Source organism: Fusarium subglutinans (genome assembly GCF_013396075.1).
Source record: "Fusarium subglutinans strain NRRL 66333 chromosome Unknown NRRL66333_c0000052, whole genome shotgun sequence".
NCBI lineage: Eukaryota > Fungi > Ascomycota > Sordariomycetes > Hypocreales > Nectriaceae > Fusarium > Fusarium subglutinans.
The window spans coordinates 124,039-150,496 of record NW_023502115.1 but is presented as its reverse complement, the minus strand read 5'-3'; the positions used below and the strand labels follow the sequence as shown (position 1 = coordinate 150,496).

At 49.6% G+C, this 26,458-nt stretch overlaps 8 protein-coding genes across 8 annotated transcripts; 5 read left to right on the top strand and 3 right to left on the bottom strand.

The window, feature by feature from the left end:
- Window positions 1-3,613: 3,613 nt before the first annotated feature.
- Window positions 3,614-5,270, top strand: FSUBG_5381 (serine hydroxymethyltransferase cytosolic; the record flags this gene model as incomplete). Its single annotated transcript, XM_036683471.1, has 4 exons — window positions 3,614-3,661; window positions 3,740-3,790; window positions 3,855-4,219; window positions 4,280-5,270. The coding sequence occupies 4 exons, from the start codon at window positions 3,614-3,616 to the stop codon at window positions 5,268-5,270; spliced, it is 1,455 nt and encodes a 484-aa protein (XP_036539092.1).
- A 1,414-nt stretch (window positions 5,271-6,684) lies between these two features.
- FSUBG_5380 (transcriptional activator SPT7) lies at window positions 6,685-10,212 on the bottom strand (the record flags this gene model as incomplete). Its single annotated transcript, XM_036683470.1, has 3 exons — window positions 6,685-7,878; window positions 7,929-9,091; window positions 9,144-10,212. The coding sequence occupies 3 exons, from the start codon at window positions 10,210-10,212 to the stop codon at window positions 6,685-6,687; spliced, it is 3,426 nt and encodes a 1,141-aa protein (XP_036539091.1).
- Window positions 10,213-12,163: 1,951 nt separating this feature from the next.
- On the top strand, window positions 12,164-12,896 carry FSUBG_5379 (uncharacterized protein; the record flags this gene model as incomplete). The annotated part of the gene is made up of 2 exons (XM_036683468.1): window positions 12,164-12,188; window positions 12,310-12,896. 2 exons carry the CDS (start codon window positions 12,164-12,166, stop codon window positions 12,894-12,896), a joined length of 612 nt encoding a protein of 203 aa, XP_036539090.1.
- A 352-nt stretch (window positions 12,897-13,248) lies between these two features.
- On the bottom strand, window positions 13,249-14,007 carry FSUBG_5378 (uncharacterized protein; the record flags this gene model as incomplete). Its single annotated transcript, XM_036683467.1, has 2 exons — window positions 13,249-13,892; window positions 13,947-14,007. 2 exons carry the CDS (start codon window positions 14,005-14,007, stop codon window positions 13,249-13,251), a joined length of 705 nt encoding a protein of 234 aa, XP_036539089.1.
- An 892-nt stretch (window positions 14,008-14,899) lies between these two features.
- Window positions 14,900-15,848, top strand: FSUBG_5377 (prefoldin subunit 3; the record flags this gene model as incomplete). Its single annotated transcript, XM_036683466.1, has 6 exons — window positions 14,900-14,931; window positions 14,999-15,124; window positions 15,231-15,342; window positions 15,401-15,499; window positions 15,556-15,681; window positions 15,735-15,848. 6 exons carry the CDS (start codon window positions 14,900-14,902, stop codon window positions 15,846-15,848), a joined length of 609 nt encoding a protein of 202 aa, XP_036539088.1.
- Window positions 15,849-16,423: 575 nt separating this feature from the next.
- On the top strand, window positions 16,424-19,442 carry FSUBG_5376 (prefoldin subunit; the record flags this gene model as incomplete). The annotated part of the gene is made up of 2 exons (XM_036683465.1): window positions 16,424-16,495; window positions 16,563-19,442. 2 exons carry the CDS (start codon window positions 16,424-16,426, stop codon window positions 19,440-19,442), a joined length of 2,952 nt encoding a protein of 983 aa, XP_036539087.1.
- Window positions 19,443-20,997: 1,555 nt separating this feature from the next.
- On the top strand, window positions 20,998-24,018 carry FSUBG_5375 (uncharacterized protein; the record flags this gene model as incomplete). Its single annotated transcript, XM_036683464.1, has 1 exon — window positions 20,998-24,018. One exon carries the CDS (start codon window positions 20,998-21,000, stop codon window positions 24,016-24,018), a length of 3,021 nt encoding a protein of 1,006 aa, XP_036539086.1.
- Window positions 24,019-24,724: 706 nt separating this feature from the next.
- FSUBG_5374 (uncharacterized protein) lies at window positions 24,725-26,193 on the bottom strand (the record flags this gene model as incomplete). Its single annotated transcript, XM_036683463.1, has 2 exons — window positions 24,725-25,755; window positions 25,806-26,193. The coding sequence occupies 2 exons, from the start codon at window positions 26,191-26,193 to the stop codon at window positions 24,725-24,727; spliced, it is 1,419 nt and encodes a 472-aa protein (XP_036539085.1).
- Window positions 26,194-26,458: the final 265 nt, after the last annotated feature.

Genomic DNA, 26,458 nt, shown 5'->3' with positions numbered 1-26,458 from the left:
CAACAAGGCATGAGGCTGATTCTCTGCTTTGTTCTCTGAACGCTGACAAGTCGCACCGGGCCGAGCCTCCGTAGGTGATCCGACAGCCGGGAATGGGTAATCGGTAGGAAATAAACCTCGCGGTTCGGCAGCTGAGAAGATGAAAAGTACCTTATCAACCTTACCTAGGATAGACACGTATTTATCAATATCAATCTATGGGTCGTGGAATACCAGCTCGAAAATCTCATGTTGATGACAACTCTTGACACTAGATCTAAGTGGCATTGTCTCGACTACGAGAACCATCACCGGCGGTTGACAGGAGGGATGAGGATCTGTCAATCTGGTCACGACCCTACGTTTCCAGTTCCATTGGATAGCAGAACCAGTACGTACATACACCTACGTAGTTGCTGGGACTGCCTGGGCTGGGCCTAGGCCCTGCAGGACATGGCATGGATGCCCGGGCGTGTTTTAGAGGACAAGAGACCATTCATCATTTCACCCAGGATCTGCCTAACATCTCCACCTAGTCTACCTAGAGATCGCGCCAGCTTTTCTTGGACTGTAGCCCTCCCTCTGCCTTTCTACCCCTGGCTAGAGCCCCAACCTCTTCTTTTCCTCCACTGGACTATGTTTCAGAGGAGCTCAACTCGCTAAATGGCGTCAAGATCAGTCAATCGCGATACATTACTACGGTGCTTTGAAGAATTTTGAAGTCTCTAACTGAGTACACAGTCTTTTTTTCTATACCAGTTTCTGCCTGCTTTTCAAGGAGGTTTACAAACGCACGCCGGACAGTTTCTCTCAACTACCGATCCACTCTGGGGTCCATCGGCACCGACAGCTCATGTTTATTAGCGCGAACGTCAGGGAGCACTTAATCTCTCTTCAATCCCTGAGCATAAGGGTCTGCATACAGAGTCATGTGACTTGGAACGTGACGAGCTTTGAATAGTGGTTCATTTAATGGTTCCTCTGGACATTCAGGCACCTCATCAGGTAGAGTTGACGCACATCACATATTCGTTACTCTTCTAGCTTGGTACCTTAGCAGTCGAATACGAATAAGCCTAAGAAACTGCAATATATGATACTCAGCACAAGGACAACACTCCCTTAGTCATACCAAGTTTGGTTCTTCTAGAATGATATTTGACAAGGTTTCACTCTTAGCGCATCTAAACCGCTGCTAAGTGTCCGCTTGAGACAGTCCCGTCCCTGAAGCTCATAACCCTTTCTTCACATCTTCGTCTTATCCAAGATTAGCAGGGTCTCATTTCTCGACTGCTGTGGTATCCAATGTCAGTCACATTCCGACAATCAATACTAAGTGCAACACGGAATCACGCGCCACAATGAATTGTTACCTGTCCCTCGAGTCAAGAATGGCTGGCTCCAGCAGCCACAGACAGAAGCAAAACTCCCTTGCCTCGCTACGTAGCGCATACACCAGCACCTGCTGAGGAGCGCATACCGTCTGCTTGTCTCACCTGCAGTTAAAGTCGCCTAGTCACAGCGATGCGATGTTGATTTTGTGTAATGATTCACAGTTGTGGAACAAACAGTTGCGATTTTTTGAGACTGGAGGGAGGGACAGGCGCAGTGTAACATGGCCGTCAACCCGTATATGGGCTGAGACTGGTATTTGGTCTGATTATGAGTTTATCCTCATCTTATACGGTAAAGTCCAGTTCTCCAAACTCTGGCATTCCTTCGGGATTGTATTTTGTACATGACCGGATTACTTATCCTCTTGTTGCATTTCCTGACCGGGCCCTACGAAGTCCCAGAAGCAATACTATCCACAGGGTATCGTGGCATCATCACAAGTGTTGAACGGGTGGAGGCTTTGAAACTCCCTTAGCTGCTCCAAAGCCTCTACCAATACCTGTTGCACATGACCGCATGCCAGTACTTTTCAGGGAACTCAACCCCAAGTCTAAGGGGCCAAGAAGCTTACCAGCAAGTATATGCTCGGGGGGGCCGTCAGCAAGCAGATGATACTTAACCTTCCTTCTCGGTCAGTCCTCAACGTTCTACGGACGATGAACTTTCGAACTAGACAACAGGGGCAGCATGAAGAGTTGCTTTGAGTTCGGTGGTTCCCTAGCTGCCTCGTTCGAACACGGGAGCTGATTTCATCCTGTGAGGAGATCTTTGAACTAGATTCTCCAGGCCTGGCAGGAGAGGTATAAACCTCTTGATACAATACCTTGGGTACCTAGTGACTAGGGTCTTTTGAGGGAACAATTCGCTGTATTTATAGCCGATTTTGCTCTATCTCTTGATCATTGTCATGTACTGTAATTCGGAGCCCACGTCGTCTTCTGCATTTCTCTTAACATCAGCCTAAGAGTTACTGAAAGCCAGTTTAAAAAAAAAATAAGATAAAACTATTGACTGTTACAACAACAAAAGTTCTTGTCGGTGGAGAGGCTCGAACTCTCGACCTTTGGATGACTTTGACTTCTCGTCAGATCAATCTGATTTCAGATATGAGACCAACGCTCTAACCAACTGAGCCACACCGACTGTGTTTGACGCTTCCAGGTGTGGAAATCAAATACAATACACTCGGCAGATACGGAGAGCGTCCATTGCCTTCAACAATGGGCAGATGCCTATTGGCGACCGGTAGATCTCATAATTCCGTTGCCATTGACCCTTCTATGTACCTCTAGGACGCGGGGAGCGCTCTGTGACGATGATTCGGAGAAACGTGATCGGATTCTACGGGAGGTCACGCCGTGAGAATCATCACAACATCGGGAGAATTCGTGAAGCCAAATACGGAGTTTTGTCGTATTTCGGTGTTTAACATGACCTCGGTGTTGGAAGGGAAGATGGTTGGATGTTTGATCGACTGCTGCTGGAGGTGGTTCGGGTTGTACCAAGAACAACAATACATGATGGGAGAGTGTTGAGTCAATGGACCGCCGACCTGCAGGCACTTAACACAGTACAGTCATGCAATGTGCCACGACAGTCAACAAGGTAGGTACTATAGTTTGATTCCGCACTATACACATACCACCAAGTCTAGCATAATAATACCGTGATCCAATTCATACTCATGAGTAGGTAGTAAAAACTGAGAGGCAAAAAAGGAACATAGGTATTCCAGCCAGTATTTTCCATGAGTCGATCTTCAGGGTAACCAGCCCAGTAGGGCCAATGGAATTGTATGACATGGGCTAATGGGATTAACTTTTGAGCTGGACCCCAGCAACCAGTGGCTAATGACCCCGCACCTCCAAAAACTACACCTAATTGACCCCGCCAACTCAGTGCTCAGCCTCCTGTATCGCTTCTGAGGCTCACGCTCGGCACAGTTGAGCTTTTTTGCCGCATGCGCTAACCTGTCCCTAGCTCACCACTTGTACCTACTGACACTGTACATCTGTGAGTCTGTGGTGGCCGTCTTCGGAACCCGTAGACCAAAAAAACGGAAAATTTTCTTTGGACCAGACGGGAGGGACCTCTCTGGAGAGCTACTTCTACTTCTACCTGGATCCTCCCACATGCTTTTAACTCTCTTCCCTTCCTCCTCCCTCACTCACTCAATCATCAATCTTTAGAGAGACATCCCATCTGTTTCTTTTTCTCACAACCATCATCAACATTAACAATGTCTCCTACAAACGCCGAGTACGCGCTCTCTCAGTCGCACAAGGAGGTGAGCTACCTTCCCCCACCATTGCCCCTCGTTCCATTGTTGAGGGTATATATGATCCATTGACTCACACTCCTCTAGATGCTTGAGAAGTCTCTCCTCGACTCCGACCCTGAGGTCGCCTCCATCATGGTATGTCCTACCCAATTGAGTGTCTTGGCCATTTCCAGTCGACAATGACTTACACCCGCTGCAGAAGGATGAGATCAAGCGTCAGCGCGAGTCCATTATCCTCATCGCCTCCGAGAACATCACCTCCCGCGCTGTCTTCGATGCTCTTGGTTCCCCCATGTCGAACAAGTATTCTGAGGGTTACCCCGGTGCTCGTTACTATGGTGGCAACCAGCACATCGACCAGATCGAGCGTCTTTGCCAGCAGCGTGCTCTTGAGGCTTTCCACCTCGACTCCGAGAAGTGGGGTGTCAACGTCCAGTGCCTTTCTGGATCCCCTGCCAACCTTCAGGTCTACCAGGCTATCATGCCTGTCCACGGCCGTCTCATGGGTCTCGACCTTCCCCACGGTGGCCATCTAAGCCACGGTTACCAGACCCCTCAGAAGAAGTGAGTTTGCCAACAGTTCAGCCCTGTCACGCCTGTGGCAATATGCTAACCATGCAAAAGGATCTCTGCTATTTCTACCTACTTTGAGACCATGCCTTACCGTGTCGACCTTGACACCGGCATCATTGACTATGATACTCTCCAGAAGAACGCCATCCTTTTCCGCCCCAAGGTCCTTGTTGCCGGTACCTCTGCTTACTGTCGTCTCATTGACTACGAGCGCATGCGCAAGATCGCCGACTCCGTTGGTGCCTACCTTGTTGTCGATATGGCTCACATCTCCGGTCTCATTGCTGCCGAAGTCATCCCAACTCCCTTCAAGTACGCCGATATTGTTACAACCACTACCCACAAGTCTCTCCGTGGTCCCCGTGGTGCCATGATCTTCTTCCGCAAGGGTGTCCGCTCCGTCGATGCCAAGACTGGCAAGGAGACTCTCTACGACCTCGAGAACCCTATCAACTTCTCCGTCTTCCCCGGTCACCAGGGCGGCCCTCACAACCATACCATCACTGCTCTGGCTGTTGCCCTGAAGCAGGCTGCCAGCCCTGACTTCAAGTCCTACCAGGAGAAGGTTATTTCTAACGCCAAGACCCTGGAGAACACTTTCAAGACTCTCGGCCACAAGCTCGTGTCTGACGGCACTGACAGCCACATGGTCCTCGTCGACCTTCGCCAGCATAACCTGGACGGTGCCCGTGTTGAGGCCGTCCTTGAGCAAATCAACATTGCTTGCAACAAGAACTCCATCCCCGGTGACAAGTCCGCTCTCACCCCTTGCGGTATCCGTATTGGTACCCCCGCCATGACTTCTCGTGGCTTCGGAGAGAAGGAGTTTGAGCGTGTCGGCAAGTACATCGATGAGGCCATCAAGATCTGCAAGGAGGAGCAGGCTGCTCTCCCCAAGGAGGCCAACAAGCTCAAGGACTTCAAGGCTCGCGTCGCCAGCGGTGAGGTCCAGAAGATCAACGACCTCAAGAAGGAGATTGCCTCTTGGTGCAACGATTTCCCTCTCCCCGTTGAGGGCTGGCGTCTGGATGCCGGCATCTAAGATGCGGTAGACATGATTGCTCCTCCAAAGGTCATCCATCTCTCAACTTGATGTGATGCCTTTATTATCCAACACGCATTTAACATGGATGAGGCAATGGCGAAACGTTCAACAAGCATGCATTTCATCACGGCGCAGATACCTAGTTTGTTTTTTTGGTCAGGGCTTTTTTTCAGGTCGGGATATATAAGCATCCTTCAACACAAGATGGAATCGCTGGAAAAAAGGTAGTGGGAGTTGGGTTATGTTAATGATATCTGAGATGGTTATTTCCTCTCTCTAGCTGTTTTGTCATTCTACCTACCGGGTTGGAATCAAGATCAGTTGGAAATGCACTTCATAGTGAGTAGCATACAGCTAAATAAATTCAATGGCTGAAGCAAAAGACTCCTCGTCTTCTCTAGAACGTGAAAGTATTCCGACTTGAGAACAGTAAAACTTCGGACCACAGCCTTAACGCCCTTAGGTCGCCATTGAAAACCAGCAACTTCATATGCAAGTTGTGAGGTGTGGTAGCAAGGTAACAGCACGTTGAGGTCTTTGAAAATCCAACCAAGAGAGAGAGAGAGGTCAGAGACTCATCATCCACTATCTACATATTGCAACTTCTGACACATCGTTCATTTACTAAACATCACAACATTGGGAGCTAGCCTTCATGTTCAATCATCGCTTATTCGTTTATTTGTTGCTTCTCAACCGCGTATCCCACTCGGCCCTGAATCCGAGGCTTTCCATCTCATGAAACAACTGCTTAACCTTTTCGCCACCAGTCCATCCATCCAGGTCCTTTCTAAGAAAGAGAAAAAAACGACAACGACGTTTGTATATAATAAACGCAACATCCTGCCATGCACCGCGACGTACTTGTGCTCATCCTTATTAATCCATCCATCAGGTGTTGACCTTTCCATACGCCGGCTAGCCATCAAGAGTCAAACCACCCACATAATGCCTGCTTTTGGTTGTCCGAAGGAAATCATGACGTGAAAGCCACTCGTGCAACACACCGTGTACGAGTGGTGTAGTTAAGTACAATGGCCTTTCGTCTTCTCATGTATCGAATAAGTAAGTGCTGTGCCAACCCCAGAGCTCCGAATAGAAACGACCAGTAAAGAGACAGAAACGCCTGGGATGGATGATTTATTGAGTGGTAGCTCATATGCAAGATAAAAGAATAGCGGCAAAACCAAAGACCAGCTTTAAAAGCCCATAGAATGTTTGCCGGGGTATGTAAAAGGACGTCAATACCAAAAATATGAAAAGTAGTACATGATTTATATGAAAAGTAAGTTGTAGGGCACTGGACTGGCACATCAGTGAGTGCATGTTTGCGAGAGCGGGCATGGTATGGTGTCTATAGCGGACACCAAACTCTCGAATAGTTTATAGTTGCCTGAGGCCTTGCACGCCACTACGGAGCAATGCTTTCTGGGCTCATCATGCCGACAGTGTCGTCCTTGTCTGTTTGGCTGGCGTTGCCCTGACTATGCATGCTATCCTGCCTCTCCATGCTTGGAGCCAAAGCAAGAACTGCAGGGTTGGGGGCCGGGCCAGTTGCTGCACTCATGGACTTCTTCTTGCCAGGGGCAGTACCTGGCGCGCCCTTTTCGGGTGATGCGTTTGCATTAGCTTTAGCCTCGGCAGCGGCAGCTTCCATCTTCTTCTTCTTCTTAGCGAGTGCCAATTGCTCCTTAGGAGATCGTTTCTGAGCGGTTACAATCTTTCCACTCGCGCCCAACCGTGGACGAGGTTTCTTTTGCTTGGTAGGCAGGTCTTCGTCCTCCACAAGGGGCTGATCGCCATTAGCGTGCAGCTTAGCCAGGAAGAAGTTCTTGACCAGGCCAATTTGGTCCTGAATGTTCTCCTTAGTGACTGGCTCTGAAGAAGGCAGTGGTTCAAAGAGATCAGTGGCTGCTTCGCCAGTCGTCTGTGTCTGCATCTGGTATTGGTTGCGAACTCTAGTCTGCAAAAGATGCAAGGGCACGGAGATCATGTCGAGTCCCATCTCCTTATCCAGACCCAAGGCTCGGAAACCAAAGAAATCTTCACCGAGGTCCTCGGCAAAGTCACCACTAACGAACTGCTCACTGCCATCTTTGAAAGCACCAACCCCATCAGTTCCGGCATCTTGAGATAGAGCAGGTCGGAGTAGGTCAGTGAGATGAAGCTTCATCCGCTCATGTAGAGCGTCCAACTTAGTGCTCAAACGATCGAGCTCGTCCTTCGCATACAATTCCAACGAACCAATGTCATGACCATTCTCGTCCAGAGTGTGGAGGATGACTTCCTCGGGAGTGAACCTGGGCTGAAATTTGGACCCTTGAGCATGCACCGGAGATGGCTTCTTTTCTGACTCGTTGTAAACATTAAAAGTGCGACACAGCTTCTGAAAGTAATCTGATGCAACGCTGGTGAAGGTGTCCATGGCTGATGGCTGAAGTTCCTCAAATCCAGTATGGTAGAGGACTTTGGCAATCGAGCGCTTGAGGGCGTTTTGGCATGTTTCGGGGGCCATTACAGGACCGTCATCGCTGATGAAATGAGGTTCAATATCCTGTTCCACGAAGGGATCCGAGTTTGACTTGGGAAATTGGTTTGTATACACCTATATCACATTAGTAAATATAAGCAGTACCCATCATGGTTTTGACATACCTGGGTTTGAACTTGCATCTGCTTGATAACCGAGATCCTGGTTGCAAGTTTCCTTGTCTCTTGAATCTGATGAATATTCTCATCCATCTTCTTCGTCAGACGACTTGTTGGTGCTGTAAATGACCCAGGCGGCACCAGGCGTAGGAATTCCTCGTGCTGGTTGATAACTTTTCCTTCTCCATCTTCGACCCATTGAAGTTTTGGGTGAATATCCGGTATGTTGCTCAAGGTATCATAGTAGTCCGGTATCACCTTGGCCTCATCTTCCTCAATTTCCTCGGCCAGGGTCTCGGTTGGCTTTGTTGCCGGATCTTCCGAAGCCACAGCTGTAGAGTTTGCTTGAGAATGAGTAATGATACCCTCTGCCTCTGCCTCCCTTTGTCGCTTAAGGAATCGACGCATACCAGCCTTGGAGCGAACGAGTGCAGGGGCTTCGGTGTTGAACTTGTTGTCCTTGAAAAGCTGGAATCGCTCCTTGGCAACCAGAGCTCGATCTTTCTTAGTGGTTTGCTTCCATACTTTGTACTCTTCATCCTCAAAGGCCTGCTCGGCAGCTTCACCAAACGCTGAGTTCAGTGCCAGGCCATTGATACTTGGCCCATCAATGTCCATGGCATCAGCGTTGCTCCCCATTCCGGAATGACCGTTGAGCCCGCTTGGTGTGAGCGAGCCAGCAATCGGTGGAGTGGCAAAGCCATTACTGCCGTCAACCTCTGAGCCTTCTCGGACTTTTCCCAGCAGCCCATTGACCTGAAGAATGGGCTTCTGATCTATCGCTGGTGTGTCCTCTTTCTGATCGTTTGGAGCCTTTCGTGCCTTGCTTGTCCCCTTTGCGCCAGCTTTGCGACCTCGTGAAGACATTATGGGCTCGTCATCGGAATCCTCTCCCGCATCGTCGTCTCCGCCATTCTGTTTTCGCCGCTCTTCTGCCTCAACCTCTGCTCGAGAGCGGATGACAAGATCTGGTATCAATGGGATAAGTTTCTCTGCTTCCTTTCTCATCCCATTGGCCATGCGTCGTAGAGGGTGATTCATATCTTGGTTGTACCTAAGGCAATTGTCCCAGATTAAATTAAGATCCACAACAAAATCAGCCTTGGACTTGTAAGTCAGACTTTTCAACTTCTTGGTCATTGTGCCGAGATCCATGGGGTTCTTGATGACTAGAGGTAAATTAGTTTCGTCAGTGGCACGAGACTGTTCGTGGTTTCTCACAATTGTAGTAGTCTGGAGCATCCCTCTTGTTGACTCTTGTCAGAAAAGGAGTGGAATATTCCGTATGCGCCTTCAGTTCTGTCAAGACTTTTTCTAAAGCCTCGTACAATTCCTCCTGGTTCACATTCTCCTCGCTGGCCCATTTACTCCTATTCTTACGGACCTCGTTCATCAAGAGCCGAAGTTCGGCATCAGAGGCGCGAACCTGATCTCGCTTCATGTCGATACGAGCGATGAGATGTTTCAATGTTAGGCTAGAAGCGCCGAGATTGGCGCTACTGAGTGAGCCTTGGTTGGGAACAGCACTATGGTTATTAATTGGATGATGGTTGTGATCCATCTCGGCCTGGAGCTGCTTCTCGGAATCTTCAAGTTGTTGTTGTTCCAGCATAGCGGCATGGTCATTCTCCAAGGTGTGAAAGATGGTGTGGAAACTCCTCCGAGCGGCAGCTTCGGTAGCTGTACGAGCTTCCTCAAGTTTCTTGATGGCATCCTCACCATCTTTATCTTTCGACTGTGAGCCATCTTGATCCTTGTCACCATGCTTGCTAGGTGATGTCACCGAACGAACAGGTGAGCTCCCTGATTTGGAGGGCGACAGTAACGTATTGGCAGGGGCTCCAGCAGAATGAGGCTTTGATGCTGATTGCGAAGGCTCGTCGTCTTCTTCGTCGTCATCATCATCGTCGTAGTCGTCCTCATCGATGGTGCGCTTCGCTTTCTTTAAGGGGGGTTCCTTGATTGGCTCGTGGTCGGTTGTGGGAGGGATAATGTTTGCGGAGGGGGGCGGAGAACGTCGTAGAGCAGATATCGCGGGATAATTATAAGAACCATCTTCGGAGAAGAGCAACGCGACCTTGTCCTCGGTCTTGCGATATAAATCCGCAAATAGGGCGCGTCGGTTCTCTTCCTCGATGTCAAGTGGTGCCTCAGGCATCAGCACACTTGGATTATCAATAGGAGTCTGAGTTCGCGCGGGGACATCATCGAGATGCGATATGCTCCTATTGCTGTTGGTATGGTGTAAATAGGGAGGTTGCCAGGCGGGCTGGCCGTTGGTGATGGACATGATGGACCCGGGGCGATGATAGCGACAACGGGGCGCGAGTCGCCATGCGCAACAAGATGCGCTCGCGTGCGGCGGGACCGAGGGCGATTGGTGAGCTCAAGACCACATAGGACAAACGAGAGGCATCGATAGAGATGGCGTATAAAATTTGTTGATTATATGGCAAGTGGAGGGTGGTGTTTTGATGGATCGCGTTCTGCCGTTTTGTCGTCTGTTCAAGAGGTGAGGTTGATGATTTGGGGGGAGCCTTGTCAGGTACCTTTCCCGAAGCGGAGAGTTTTCCCTGGGAGAGCGCGCGCTGGACCGACTCGTGGGGGAATCTCGCGGGGGAAAGTTACGGGTACTAAGGACCTGAAGAGGCTGAGGTTATAGGCGGGTCGGTGTAGGTGATTGGAGAGTCGCCTTGAGTTGTTAAATCCTCCTCTCTCTACTGAAACTATTGATCGGTATGGCAATCCCTTTGTTCGTTTGATTGTCCGGTCTTCGGCATACTCTCTTCATTGATTATCCACAATGTATCCCGTACCTACAGAGGACCTGTTCGGCCCCGAAGATGCCCGGAGCCCAGATATCTTTGTCAGCAAATCACGTGCCAGAATTAAGTCTTGATGGTACTCCGTAAATGTATCAACTCTGCCCTCCCCGGGTTAGTACTACTTGGCAAACCTGCGAGGAAGTCGAAAATTCTTGAAGTCAGGCAATGTATAGGAGTTCAACTTTCTAGCATGTCTATCTTCAGGTACCATGGTAAGGAACTCAGCCCTCGCTACCCTGTATAAACGGTGATCTTATATCGAGCCCTTTTACCAAGGGTTATAGTACTAGTGACAATAGAATATATGCAAACAATGCAATACACATCCCTGTCTCCACAAACCATGAATGAAGAACAACGCCATCTTTCTAGATCACCCCAGGTATTATCTGTAGCTAGTCCTCGGGGAGCAAGAAAACACTGGAACTAGATATAGGGTGTTAAAATAAACTTAGCAAAGAATACCCTAAGCTTAGGCTAAGGTAGATTTACCTAAATATTTTTATTGCTTAGGGTCAAGGGCCTGTGTTTTCTTTTCTCCCCTAGTCAGTGATACACAAGATCGAGGGGTATGGGGGGCATGCCTGCATCTGTGCCTGTGCCTAGCAAGCCGAAATGGGGCCCCCAATGAGACCACCAAAGTATCAAACTCCAAGTTGTAGCCTTGCAACCCCCCGGGGCATAAAGGATGATGATGCATGCTCCTTGAAGCCGCATTGTGTGTGTGTATCAGTCCAATCGTTAGCTATACTCCTGGTTGTCTAGTTTACTCGACTTTTATATGATCCCACAAAACGCAACAAACTGAAGCCTCGCGAAATCTCATCTCTGGGATTAGAGGTTGAAGAAGCAATCTAATGCAACTCGGCATGAAGGAGCAGGAAAACTTCTGGCTTCGAGCTTAGGTGCCAAAGCAAAACGGTCCAAAGACCTATAGATTTGATACATTGAAGTCACTTGAGTCTTTTTATCGCTTAAGATGGAGCTCCTCAGTGTGTACATACCCGTCGCTGGGGTCTGGGGTAGCACAAAGTGTCCACGTTACACTCTTCTCAATCCAATTGGATGGATGACCTGGCAAACCCCTGTTGAATCATAGTTCACGCACTGCCACAGTTGTTAGACGAGCCCCGCCACAAGGGCTATCGGCGTCACTTAGGTCTCAACATGGAGGAGAGCTCCACGCTTTCATTTTCTCCAAGTGCCTGCCTTGCTACTCGGTCAAAGCTCTGAATTCTAGTCTTCTACAACGAATTATTACAAACTGTCAAACTTTGCTTCATCAAAGAACAGACATTTGTTCCGAACGAGGCGCCACGCTTGGAGAACCGAGCACTCTCTTATACGAAATTGGAAGTTCAAGGCTCCGTTAGACTCGACTTATCAAGCTCAACTCTAGCAACTGGACTCTTCGTGATGCGAATACGACTCCCGGTTGCAGGTACGTCATGGCATTATGTCTCGCCTCAGTGTTGTCAATGGACTGCCGTCCCATTCTGTGATCAATTTTCAGAACTCAAACACATAATCATTGGCTGTGAACTAAACTAATAGCTTGCCAGGCGTCTTCCTGCTCCTACTCCTCATTGCCGCCTACGCTGGATTGACTTCAATACAACTTGGCCAATATGTCAACGACAAGGTGCTGCACTTCACCACCTTCTTTGCGCTTACCGTTGCGTTTTACTGGATTGTCGATACGAATCGAAGACGTGTTATGAATATGACTTTGGTCGTTTGCACAATCGTTCTTGGTGTCGGTTCCGAATTCGTCCAAAGCTTCCTCGATAACGGTCGGGAGTTTGATCTATACGACATTATTGCAAATGTGATAGGAAGTTTGTTAGGTGTTGGTCTTTGCTCGTGGTACCACAAGCGTATGCTCGAGCGCAAGCGACGTAGACGTTACAGTGCTGTTCCTGGCGAAGAGCAGGGTGATGTTGAGCTCGGCGAGGGTCACGAGTCTGGCGTCGTGGAAGGAAATAGTCGCTCTCAAACGTTGGAAGAGGAGGTGGATAACTGGGACGAGAACGAGATCGATGATGACTGGGACGAGGACGAAACACATCAGACTTCAACCAACACTAAGGCGTTGGAAAGTAACGCGGACAATGGTGACTTGGGAGATACAAAGAAGCGAATGGACTAACACGACCGGCGAGCTTAGCTACGGTCATGTAGAGATACTTTGCTACGACTTATGACTGGATGGCCCGCACGATTTATGTTTAACCTTGAATACATTGTGTTTGAAGGCTCGGTAACTGCTTGGTATCAGATGAGCCAGACAAGAATATCCATTATTTTCCCATATTGGAAATTATATCGACGCTGAACTGTCCTAGCATTATTCCCGCCTTGACCAGTCTGGTTCTGAAGTGGTTAAATTAATTATACGTCTTATGGATAGTGCAGACTTTGGGATAAAGTCAACTTCCAGCTATAATAGCAGCTGCACGGGCTATGACTAGCCACGCTGGAAGTATTGCTCATAGCCCTTGTTATGTGTCCCTTTCCTCTATCCTGTCGCGCCATGCCATGGGTGTGTTTGGTGGAAAAGATACAGCTGTACAAGAAACAGCCACAGAATTCATGTCGATGAGGGAACCATGCTTGTAGGAAAGTGCGGAATTCCGATCTCTGATGTACAGCGATTCCGTTCCTTGACTGAGTTGAGTCGGCCCTTTGGAGTCAGGATCAGGATCTCCGTTAGAAGCAGACGGGGTTATATCCAATGCAGATGTTTCGGACATAGGCTCTTCGTCAGCAATAGATGAGGCTACTAGTTCAGCTAGTGTTGTGGCCATGAGCTCATCATCGGAAAGAAATAAGTCTGCCAAATGCGGTGAATCTTTGAGCTCGTCGTGAGTCCAATATCTTTCCGCCTCCCGGTGGGCGGAACCTGAAGCTGGCGCTGACTTCTGGGGAAGAGGACGACCATCTCCAACTGCTCCATGCTGATTAGGAGGACGACGAGGACGACAAGCCAGATATTCAGGCTCAGGGCGCGTTCTGTCATGCCATTGCTGTCTGTTGATATAGGCCGTAGGCACTTGTGGTATCTGGTATCGTTCTTTGGTAAGCCGGTCTGCTATTGCTTTGGAACATTGAGGGCTTTCCGTCTCCTGATAAGTAATCCCCGAATCTATTGGAAGTTAGCAACGGCAATTTGAACCGACACTGTGAGTGTTTTATCAACATGACAAGCCTTCGTTATAAGATGATGTGCCCGATCCTGGGTTTTCCTGTTGAGGAAGCATAGCGATCAATCCACTTACTGAGCCCCGAAGACGAGCTTTTATGTGAAGACACGCTGGGTCTAATGGAATATAATAGAAGCAACTGTTTAGAGGATTTGGCAGATAACTTTGAGAGAAAGTGTCTCGATCAACGAGAAAACAGGGCGTTCTAGGTTGAGAGACTTTGAGGAGGGCTCCGATGTCACTTTATATTTAACAATGAGTTTAAAGTCTAGGTTGAGTTTCGCGAATCTAAGATAAACGATGATGGCTATCTTTGATAGGTAGATCTTTTTTCAGTTTCTGGATGACTGCAAAGCTTTTGTGAACAAGCTTTGCGATAATCACTTGATACTAAAGTGAGGTCTCTACACTTCAGCCAGCGCATGTACCTAGGGACGATCGCATATGATTTTCATCGTGATTCGATCCCGAGCCTGAGAAGACTATTGGATCAGGGGCTTAACATGACTCCTCGTTACTGCCCATCACTCACATCGATGTGTGTTCTTGTGAGAGCTTCTGTTTGAGTATGCACTAGGCACAGTCATTGGGCGACTTAGAGCATATCGATCGTTTTTCTCACAACTCTGATAACTGGGGAAAGTTTTAACTTTAGAGAGGATATAAATGTATCACGCTTCTGAATTATAGTTAGATATGGTGACTGCTCCTATAATATGTCTCAGAAAGACTGGAGAAGAAGACTTCCTTCATAATTTGAGTAGGTATTTCATCACGGAGGTGAGATACACAAGTCAAAGCCAAGGTGAGTGCCCCCACCTTCACCGTTGACCAAGCCAGGTGAGACCCCACTGACGAAATGCTCCAAGTCGCAAAACCCGCCCACGCCTGACCCCAGCTTCATACAGCTACCTCGTCTCGCCCGAATACCTAAATCGACCCTGACAAGATGGCGTCAAAAGGAAAAGAGGCAGCGCAAAGGTAAGAGGCATAAGAAAACCAACCCAGCCTCTCATGAAATTGAGGAAACAAGCTTACTCCCACATAGTAAAGATGCTACGCCAACAAACCCACGGGGCATCCCCTATGCTCCGTTCGTCGACAAGGTCGAGGACTATGTCTCTACTCGTGACGACGTCGAACCCACTCTACGAAGCTTCCAAGAAATGATATCGTGAGTCAAAATTTGTCGAGAAGCTTTAGGACGACGCACGCCCTCAAATGCACGCCCTCTTCCGTTTGCGATTAGACATTGGCGCTGACTCTGGATGGTGGGTTAGGAAATACCAATTCATGGAGATGAACCTACAGAAGCGAATGGGTGGCCTCAAGGAGAAGATCCCCGATATCCAGAAGACTCTTGACTCGGTCAAGTTTTTGAAATTAAGAAAGGTGTGCACGTGCGCTTGCAGCGCATCTTTGGACAAAGCAGGACTGATGCTTAGTGTAGGATGACGACGAGGCGATAGACACGACGTTCGAACTTAATGACACTCTGTACTCCAAGGCGAAGATTCCTACGACAGAGGAGGTCTACATCTGGCTAGGAGTAACGTCCCTTTATCGCCAAACCTGGCAGCAGGAACCTAAGCTGACATTCTACAGGCCAACGTGATGCTCTCGTACCCCATAGACGAGGCAGAGACACTATTGAGTTCCAAGCTATCCACGGCAAAGACCAGCTTGTCTAACTGCGAAGAAGACTTGGATTTTCTCCGCGAACAAATTACGGTAAGTTCAAAAGCCTCCGCTACGAGGGCGGGCCCTCACTGACTATGCCGTAGACAATGGAGGTCGCCATAGCAAGAGTTTACAACTGGGAAGTTGTGCAGAAGCGAAAGGACAAGGTCGAGGAGGAGGAAGAGAAGAAGAAGAAAGGGAAGTCCCAAGGCGAATAATTCAAAAGAAGAGGTCCTCCTGGTATCTGATGTGTCCATGAAATGTTCAACAACAAAATAAGTAGAGCAAAAATAAGAAAAATACCAAACTCTATGCCAACAGAGGTTTGTTGTTTTGGTAAATTATGAGAATTAGCAACGGATTTAGCGCACCAAAAGTATCACACGGATTGTTAGGCAGGTGTTCTGCTTCGAAAAAAATACATAAATTCGATAACAACGTCTGAAATCATGATGTACACAGGAAGAGTACCTACTAACCTAAGGTACCTTTCCTACCTGGCAAGGAGTCTTGACGCTAATAATAAGGGACCTACCTGGTCTTGGTGGAGGAGCTGAAGTGCTGGGAGCGACACCGGATTGGCTGAGGTGTCAATGAGATGAGCATGGGCTGCCCGATACCCCGATAATCTCGATTGACGCATGCAAATTGTTTCCGCAGATGCCCTGTAGTTGGAAATCGAACGTTACAACTTTGTGTACGCCGCCGCAAATATCACAACTCCTGCACTTAATTGCTACGCTATATATAAGCTTCTTAGCTGTGTCACAGGCTTTGAAGAAATGGGCGAGAAATGCTGAGAAGTGCAACCCGGGAGCTGAGGCGAGGGTGGCACTTGTCGCAAAACGTGACAACCCAAACCAAGGTGAATATCAGGAGCCGAGTTTTCTTCCCTTTTTTACGATGTAAAGACTTACAATTGACTCTTTCAGTCCGCTTCGCACCTAAACTCAGCCCAAGCCCGCCAATATGTGTCCCCCGTGGACGCACTCGAGACCGCCATAGTCAACGGCCGTCGTGTCGATGATAATCAAAAGCGCCGCAAGAAAGTGCTGCCCAAACGCTTGTACGATCCGGATAATGTTGTGAAGTTCTCAGACTTCAATCAAGACAATGGGCGCGGGCGAATTGAACGACGGCTGAGGATGCTCAAAGGCTGGGTAGAGCAAAGTCCTGCAGTTCTACTTCGTAAATATCTTGCTCTGGAACAACCGTCTCAAGAAACGCTTTTAGAAATTGCCGCCATCCGAACCGTGCGCCTTCCGGTCGTCGTGATTCAAATGCACCTTCGACATCGGGTGGAAGCCGACCCCGAAAACAACCGAGATCTTGCCCAAGCGCTGCCAAACAAGTCGGAATGGGAAGCCCTGATGAAGACCCTTGAATACAACGGGAACACCAAGGAGCGGCTGAATGAATATATGAGTATACTTTTCGCCAAAACCGACGAAGACCGGTGCCGACTATTCCTGGCAGATATGTCTCCGAAACCCGTCTTCATGCTGAACTATCTGCTAAGATTGGGATCGGGCATAAACAAAATCTCGACTTTGGACCACCTTTTGGAGTACGTCCAAGAACGATTACGGGCAACGACTGAGAAGGCTCGCAAGATGTCTTGGGGTAGAGGGCGTGCAAGCAGTGAAATGGAAAGATTCACGACAGAAGATTTCATGATCATCATGGAACGACTTGCCTTCCACTGTCGTCGCATAGAAGCAAGGCGCCTGATTGTGCTTGCCGATATAATGGCGGAATTCATTTTCAACTACGAAATAGGTTCTGCCGAACAGACGTACTGGATGAGATGCAAGTACTACAATGCCGGCCTGACCGCTATTGCCCGGAATAGCGGATCCGGGCCGCAGCATTCGTCTGTGCCTTATGCGTACGTCTGGGAGGCTCAACGTACTCTTCTGAGAATGTCTGGCAGTCTCCCGGAAGCCCTTTTGGTAGACAGAAATGCGTTCCGCGCTATTAGGACTGTGCTGTCTGGGATGCCAAAGAATAGAGACGAGATCCATAACGCCACACGGTATTCAAAGTCGTGGCCGCCATATCTGCGGCCAGCAGACGGTATGGACGAGGCCATGGAAGTAGAAGAGAGCTGGTCTCGTGTTGTGCGGGCAGGGATGATGATGCAAGAAGCAGGATTCTCCAAACAGGAGACTGACAGCGCATTGGATATTCTGCTAGGATTGACCCCTAGTGGTACTCCAGCAATTCAGCAGCAGGTCAAAGTAGACCCGGAACAAGATCTTTCGGCTTGGCAAGCATCAATCATTGCTACACGCAACGCTCATGAAGCATGGAGGCAATTCTGCCAACCTCCAAAAGCTGGCATGGCTCCTGGGCTGCCAGAATATGCAGCCATGTTCCGGAGATCATTTGCTCGTGATGCTGATCCAGAGAAAGGCACCTTACCAGGAGACAATTCTCTGAGCCACCCAACAAATGAGGACATGAATTTGACGGAACTGGAGAAGCTGCGACAACAACCCCCCACGCCTCAAGAGCTGTATGAGATGATGAAATGTGACGGATTACTGCCCGATGAACACATTCTTCACATCCTAGTGGCAAACGCCCAAACTCTCCAAGAAGCTCATCGTTATCTGCGAGACGGAAGCACAGAACATCACAACTACGCTCTCTTGTTGGTACCCGAACCAACAGCTGATATGCTGAAGGCTATTCCCTTGCCATTGTTCTCGGCATATGTGGATATGTTGTCCAAGACAGTGCACCCCAAAGGCAGTAATCTGATACGCGCCATCCGGCTCGCAGAGCTGCGTGTGGGTCGCAGGAACCAGAACTGGCTACCTCATGTCTGGGCACCTATCATGAAGAATGTCGGGCAGCATCATTATGGCCTGAAACTCACACTGGAGGCACAGCTTCGTCTGATCATACACCTTGTAGATCGTATCGACGCTGTGCAGGGAATGACTCTATTCCTCTTCAACAGATTTGTGAGAACCCTGCGGAAGATTTTGCGAAGAGAGCTACAGGTGCTGGCGAGCGCTGTAGAAGCCAACAACACCAATTTTAACTTACTTGGCGCACTCTATTGCAAAAGCGCCGAGGAAGACGCTGCCAACACCACCGAGATAGACACGGAGACAAGAAGCAGCTCAGCTCTGCATCTATTCCGGGTTCTTATTTCACGTATGAAAGGCTTCTATCATGCACTCGTTGCCGAGGAACAAGAGAGGCAACGGCCAGAAGCTGAAGAAACTACAGATCTATCGTTTGTGGACATGATGCGATCACGGCGAGACCCCGTGTTGGCCCCCTCTGCTCACGACCTGATGCAGTCACTGGCGTTTGCAGGAGAGTACAATGAAATGGCCCAGTTGACAATATGGCTCATGACGGAATGGGGCCCTCTACAGTCACAGGAAGACGAGGTGATAAACATGGAGGAGTTGCCTCACGACGTGGACATGCTGGAGACTCTATGTGCGTATCGCGCGTTTGCGGAACCCATGTTGACGGACGAAGTGCGCAATCGCGTACGAGACGTCCGATTCCAGATTGGGATCTGGCAATGGCCAGGTGAGCAGATGGTACGGTCGTATATCCAGGCCAATGCCGTTCACGGACATGAAGAGTTGAGTCGAATTCTCAAGTGGTCTCGCATCCGAGAACACAATCGACAGAACCACCTGCTCACAAATGTCGAGGATTTGGACCTGGAGGCCATTGAGAACAAGCATGAGACTGCGGAGCACCAGTTCAGCACCCATGAAGAGTTTGGAAAGAGGGCAGCCCTGCGAAGTGGCGAACAAGGATCATTACTGGGAACCTAGGTGCATGGTTTAATATAAACAGAACATTGATGGCGGGATTTAGACGCGGTGGCGTTTATCGTATAACTAGTTGTGTATAGAATATTGTACAACATCCATGAACAAGGCGTCTGATGGCTGAAACGACGGGAGAGAAAGAAGCAGTGAAAATTCAAAGCAAAAGGGATCTGTCTATTTAGTAGCTTAAGAGCTAAGAGCTGAGCCACGGTCCATGGATCTGGCTGAAGAATACTTTTCTTACCTACCTGGGTACGCTACTGACGGGCGGCTATCGCCAAATGATGTAGGGACCCAAGACGACGGTTCAAGAGGTCATCTATTCTTAACTAAGGTAAGGTAAGGTAAGGTAAGGTAGCCAGCCACTCAGGGAGGAAGCATGAAAAGGGAAATGAGAAGGGCTGATCAGGTCTAGACCGTCCAGGCCAACTATGGGTCGACCCAGGCGAAAAAAGCATGATTTCGGGAAGAGAACAGAAGAGATGAAGGCATCACGAAACCCTGTAACAGGCCGCAGGTCGGTTCAGTGGAGAGGGGACGATTGGCAGCTACCTAAGTACCTTAGTGTAGGTCCCGGCCGCTGTGGAGTTGGTGCTGCCAATAGGAACAGGCCGCGAATAAGCTGTTGAAACAGAGCGCTTAGAGCCAGTCATTTATAGTACAGCTTGACAGAGACGAGACAAGCTTGATTGGCTGGGAGTTTTGGGATATTTTCTTGTAAATGTTTTACATGTAAATTGCTGGGGTATTTGGATTGGGCGCCTGTTGATACTCAGGCGTGGCTGGCGGACAGGGCAGTAGAGACTAGAGAGAGCTATTCATGGATGGTTCAAGAGAGAGACTCCATGGGCCATGAAAATATGAGATCCGATACGACATGAGACTTTTGTGAGGCGATTCATCGTCTTTTGCTGGCGCTAATTGGATATGAGCGATTCATAGGGGCAAGCACTGCATATACATACATTAACAGAGTGTTACCACCAACTTTGTGTGAATGGTTTCACTCCTAGTACTGTACTCTCAGCATACAATACAATACACACACTCACTCACTCACTCGCTAGCCCTGATCACTTTCGTCTTTTCCTCTTTCTTTTCCTTTTCCTGTTTCTCTTTTTTTCCTTTGTCAAGTATTTCCTATCTCTCTCTGTTTTGTGTGACTCTCTTTCATACTCAATCTGTTCCTTTCATTCACCGCTTTGTTCTTCTGCCTCTGCCTAAGGTACTAACTGTTCGTCATCTTTGACGCAGCGAACAAGCTCCCCTTATCTTCACTGTTTGTGTCCGAACAAGGGACTCTTTTTCAGTTTTGTTTTGCTTGGAGACAATTCCTTTTTACTCTTAATCAGCTTCAAGTTGGGAGGAAGTGATCGACGAAACCGTACATTATTCTTTTCGTGCAACTACTTACCTATATCAAATCATACCAAACAACTTATACAACTTTGACTCACGAACCGACCAACGATTTTAAACGAACGAATCTTTTCGATTTCACCAACACGCTCTTTCTTTCAGCAAGTCAGTCTATACTACTATCGACATATTCTTCAAAATGCGGTGTAATAGATCAAGGCTCGCCGTGGCCTTCTCACTCCTTTTGACTGCTCAGTCCGCCCAGGCTGGCCCTATGTGGACGGGTAGAATGTACGGAGAACCTGATAACACTTGTGCAACTGCTGGATCTAACTCGAGTGACAGAGAAAAAAGAAACCCTGGCGCCTTTCTTGACGTTAGGATGGAAAACTCACAAGCTCCCACTGCAGCTCACGACGGATACGGGTATGGATCAGAATCGGAGACAGAACGACAGGACTCATATCTGACAATTTATCACAGCAGTGGCAATGGAGATCAGACTACACCCCGTCCTGTTTTTGAAACGCTCAACTCGACACCCGAACCGAATCCGTTACTCTCGGAAAACCAAGGTGATGACAAGAAAAAGGGCCCCTACTCTGATCTTCCCGAGCCTATCGAAGTCATCCCCGTCCAGCCAACGAGTGATGCCGCCCCTGAGCAGACGAGTGATGCTCAAGAACCAACCCAAGAGCCTGGAGGCAAGCCAACTTTCACGCAGAACCCTTCTGCACCAGTTCTCACAACCTCAATCGTGCCCAAGGACCCTACCTCCGTGGTCGAGAAGCCAACCTCAGCTGAACAGTCAGACTACAAGCCTCCCAAGGACACTGCAGTTGTCTCCGAGACTGCCCCAGTTTCCAAAGAGGTCCCTACCTCTGCAAACGAGGCACCAACATCTGAGCCTGTTAATGATGCTACGACTCTAGTGCCCGAGGTCCCTACGACCGAAGCAGCTCAGAAGCCAGAGAACACAGACACTCAGAGTCTGTCCTCTACCCTCGACCTTGGTACACTTCAACCTTCAGATGGGGAAAAGACTAAGCCAAGCGCCGTCGAAGAGACCACGGCCCCTGAAGCGCCCTCTGCTCCCGCTACAACAGCTCCAGGAAACGAGCAACCTACCTCTGCTGTTAAAGAGGAGACAACTTCCTTTGCGTATCAGCCGACTCCTACTGGTTATCTTACAACCAAGGCGCCTTCGGATACAGCTTTCCCGGTCAACCCTAAACACCCTACTCAAGTGTATCCCAAGCCTCCTATCACATCCGAAGGCCCCCTGGAGGAGACTTCCACCCCTGAGACCGAGTCTCCTGCGGGCATAACTCGGGTTGTGTCTGTAGTTGAACCTGAGGGACCCCAGTCCCAGACGACATCTGATGCACAAAGCCAACCTGTTCTCACTTCAGATGCTGCCCAACCCGAGACTCAGGCCCCAGTCTCCGAACCTGCTCAGCCCAGCAATCCTGCCCCCACCTCTGAAGTTCAGCAATCTTATGTTCCTGTACAAAACCCTGGTGGTCAACAGCCTGATACTCCAGCTGCTACTACTGCACCGGCTCAGCCTCAAAATCCTATTCCTACTTCACAGCCAGCTCAATCTCAGCCTGGGAACCCGGCTCCAACTGCTCCCTCCCAGCCCCAGAACCCAGTTCCTACTTCGCAACCAGCTCAGTCTCAGCCAGAGAGTCCAGTTACATCCCAGGTCCAACAGCCTGAGGCGCCCGCAGTCACTTCAGCAGTTCAGCAGCCGGCTCCTGTCCCTTCAAATGGTCAGCCTCAATATCCTGCCCCTGACTCAGCTACCCAGCCTGCAGTTCCCGCTGCACCGCCTACTAGCACCGTCCTTGTATCTGACCCCTCATCCCCTGAGACGACTTCGGCACCCAAGGTAGTCCCCTCGGGAACATCGGCCAACGGCGTTCCAACCATCAACCCTGGTGTTCCCATAGGAACCAGTGCCATTCCTGCTTCTGCGTACGCCAGCAATGTCGTCGATGCTCGCACATATAACGAGGAGTTTGCCAAACTCACACCCGAGTCTTCGTGTATGAAGGGTCAGGCTGCTTGCATCAACGGACAAACCGGTGTATGTGACGACACAGGCAAGTTCCAGCTCACGCCTTGCAATACCAAAGGTGAGAAGTGCTTCGCTCTTCCACTATACAACTTTGAGGGTGGCATCAAGATTGTCTGCGAAGATCCTGCGACTGCTGCCAAGATTCTTGGTGGAACTCCAAGCAGTGGTGAGGACAACACTGTTCCCGGAAATGGAGGCAAGGAGCAGCCTGCAACTACATCAGCCGCCGAGAAACCCGCGCTCCCCGTGGTTACTGTTACGACTATAGTTACTGTTGACGATGGTGCAACCCCTGAACCAACTGGGGAGCCTGCTAAGGACCGATCTTCCCAGCCTGCTCAACGGCCATCACAGCCAACTCAACCCGCCAATGAACAACCTTCTCAGCCTGCTTATCAGCAACCTTCGCAGCCACAGCCACAGCCTGTGCCTGAGCAGCCTACCCAACCCGCCCCTGAACAGACAAGTCAGTCAGCTCCCGAGGAGCCCTCCCAGTCTCAACCCTTGCCAGAGAAATCCACCCAGCCTGCTCCTGAGCAACCTAGTCAACCAGCTCAGACGCAGCCAGCCGAGGCACAGCCATCTCAACCATCAGAGGAGAAACCTAGTCAGACAAACCCCGCAGAGCCTTCCAACCCTCAACCAACAAAGGCCTATGAAGATCTCCCTCCCACTTCTGCCCCCGTCGCTGAGCAAAGCACCACGTCTGTTGCTCTTCCCGGTGGCACAACCTTGACCAAGTCCATCAAGAAGCCTGATGAAGCCAAGCCCACAGGCACACCAGGTGATGACGACAACAAAGGAAAGGACGGCAACGGCAACGACAAGGGCAAAGATGGTCATGACGACGATGACAAGCCCACATCGGTCGTCCTCATCCCCATTCCTGACAAGCCTACGGATGCCCCGTATCCTGCTGCTACAGAAGCCAAGGTCGACAATGAAGGCAGCAAAGATGACAAGAAGCCCGCTGCTGGAACACGGACCGGCGACGATGCTCACGCTACAACTATTGTCGTGGATGGTACTCCGACTGTATCGGTCTACTTCACAGTGACTGTGACAGAAAAGGACCAGGCTACCGTCACCGTCACCGGAAAGGAGAAGGAGACTGTGACGCTGGTGATTAGCGCATAGATTCTGGTTATTTGCTTTCCTATAAAAATTCCTTATTTGTTTATTTTGCGAGCTAGCTATCTGAATATTGGTGAACCGGATGGGGCGTATTGTGGTAATGAAGTTGATTTATGCAGTACTTACAACAGCGTTGGCACGCGGCCACAACCATTTTACATTGACAGCAAGACTACAACGATGTTGAAAATAATCGTGGATATTACTTAATTTCTGTTGTTATGCGAAATGTCTTGCCGCCTCTTGATTAAACTGATATGTGACAAGAATGCTTGTTGCACCACCAACCCCTTGTTCGTGCGCGTGGTATCATTTATAATAGATAATTATACCTCCCCCCAAGTCATATCGTCTTGACTTGGTTTGATTATTCCTGTACCGTCGTCATCTCCCCATTATGAGATGCGAGCTCTATGTTTGTTTTATCATAAACCCTCAAGTCCCGTTTCTGTTCATGTTCCTGGCCGTGCTTGATCATACACTTGCGCAAAGCAGCTTTATGCATCCGATTAACTCATCAGCTTCCTCCCAACACAAATATTTCGAGAGGTTGCGTGTCATCCCCAAACCGTAAAAGCAGGTTGTCGCAGTTATCATGCCCCAGCCCAACCCCAGATGCATTCCCGTCCGCAACTCCACCAAATCATTGCAGTTAACGCCAGATAAACAGACTCCGTTATCACACCTCAATCCTCGGAGCCCTGATGTGCTAGTGGTTGGCTTGCGTAGAATCGGATACCGAGTCATCTATGAACGGATCGCCAACTTCCAGCCTCTTAGCTGCAGGCTCATTGCCCTCTTCATCGACTCCATATTTATCTTGCCATAGTTTCCGCATAACTTGGTAAATGAACATGAATTGAGGACGGCCCTGAACCATGCCAACACGCTGCTCTCGGAGATGGTCGACCGTCTCGAGAATCAGGTCTGGTCCCTCTGCTGGCTCGTCATACTTCTCAAACGTACCCAGTTCTAGCTCGCGCATTAGATGCTCGAGTGTGATAAAAGTGCCAGTTCGACCAACCCCAGCACTGCAATGGATGATTCGCGGGTTCTCGGGCGCGCTCAGCTCGCGCGAAATTCGCATGAGTTCGAAGAAGCCATCGAGATCTTCTAGTTCGGGAACCCCAAAGTCAGGCCATCGTCTATACAGAAGGTGCCACACGACTCGGGGCTCTTCTTCATCCTTCAGGTGCATAAGTAGCTTGCGCTTCTCAATAGCGCCGTCAGCGAGTTCCTCAAAAGAATCGTACGTGATCTGGGCCTGCCAGTCGTCGTTCCACGCATCGTGTTCGTTCAGAGTCCAGGTAGGGTGTTCTTGGTTATCGGGGAAGTATTGGTGACATTTCACAACTCCACCCTCTGCCATGGTTGTCAGCTGTACGATGACAGCAGGCGAAGACATTTGCTCCGCAATCATGCGCCAGACATAGTCGATTGATGGCTGCGTTGGCCCTTGCATGGCGATGTATCGCAACGGCTCACGGTTAGGATCGGAAGGTGAGGTAAGAGTGATATCGGAAGCGTTGACATAGTTAAGCTCATCCTCAGGGACCTGAAGTTTGACCCGGTTGTGATTCCAAGGCTTGATGTTGATGTAGCGATCCATCACACCCTTCTCCTGGGTGTCAACCTGCTTGAAGGTCCCCCATTTGAATTCTTCATCCCCTTCATTCTTTGTGCCCTCAAGAACTCGGTCTCGTTCCGCCCACGTCAACTCCTGGAATTTGAAATCAATATCTATAAAATGTCAGTCCTGGTTAATGCGCTGCGTCTGGGGTGTTGTATACCCTGCATCGAAGATTCCAAAAAAGCAGGAATTCGGGGACCTGACCCCTTTGAATTAGCCAGCGCATCGCCTTCGGCCGTGACGGGTCGGCTCTTGACACCGTCGTGGCTCACGACGGCCGGCGGAGGACTGGAAGGCAACTCGACGGGTGGGCTGTCGCGCGCTCTCTTTGTGGAGCCGCGCAAACGGAAATTTCGGAATGCGGCCCTCTTCGAGAGCTTTGACTTTTGTGGTAGGACTTGTTGGCCGTCCAATTGTTGCGAGTGCAAAGTTGCAGCCTGTAACTCGGTACTGGCGATACTATCGGCAGTATCACTGCTGGAGCGTTCGACGGAGGTCTGGATCGTGGGGTTCTTGGGTTTGCGCCTGAACTTGGGGATCCTGTCCATGGCGTCGGGGTTGGGTAAAGACAGGAGTGAATATCCCCTGGAGAAGCTGCGCTTGAGGCTGGTGCTCGTCGCGGTTTTCGCCAGAGGCCTGAACAAAAGCGACAGCCCAAGTATAAGAAGCAAAGGCGACGGAGATTTGGGCGTAAGAAGAGGAATAGCGTCGGGCCCTCTTGGCTGGTGGAGGTCAGGCAGGCAGGGGTCGGATCCGCGTGGTCTTTGGAGGGGCGCAGGCGCAGTCGCAGTCGATGGCGGAATCGTTTAATAG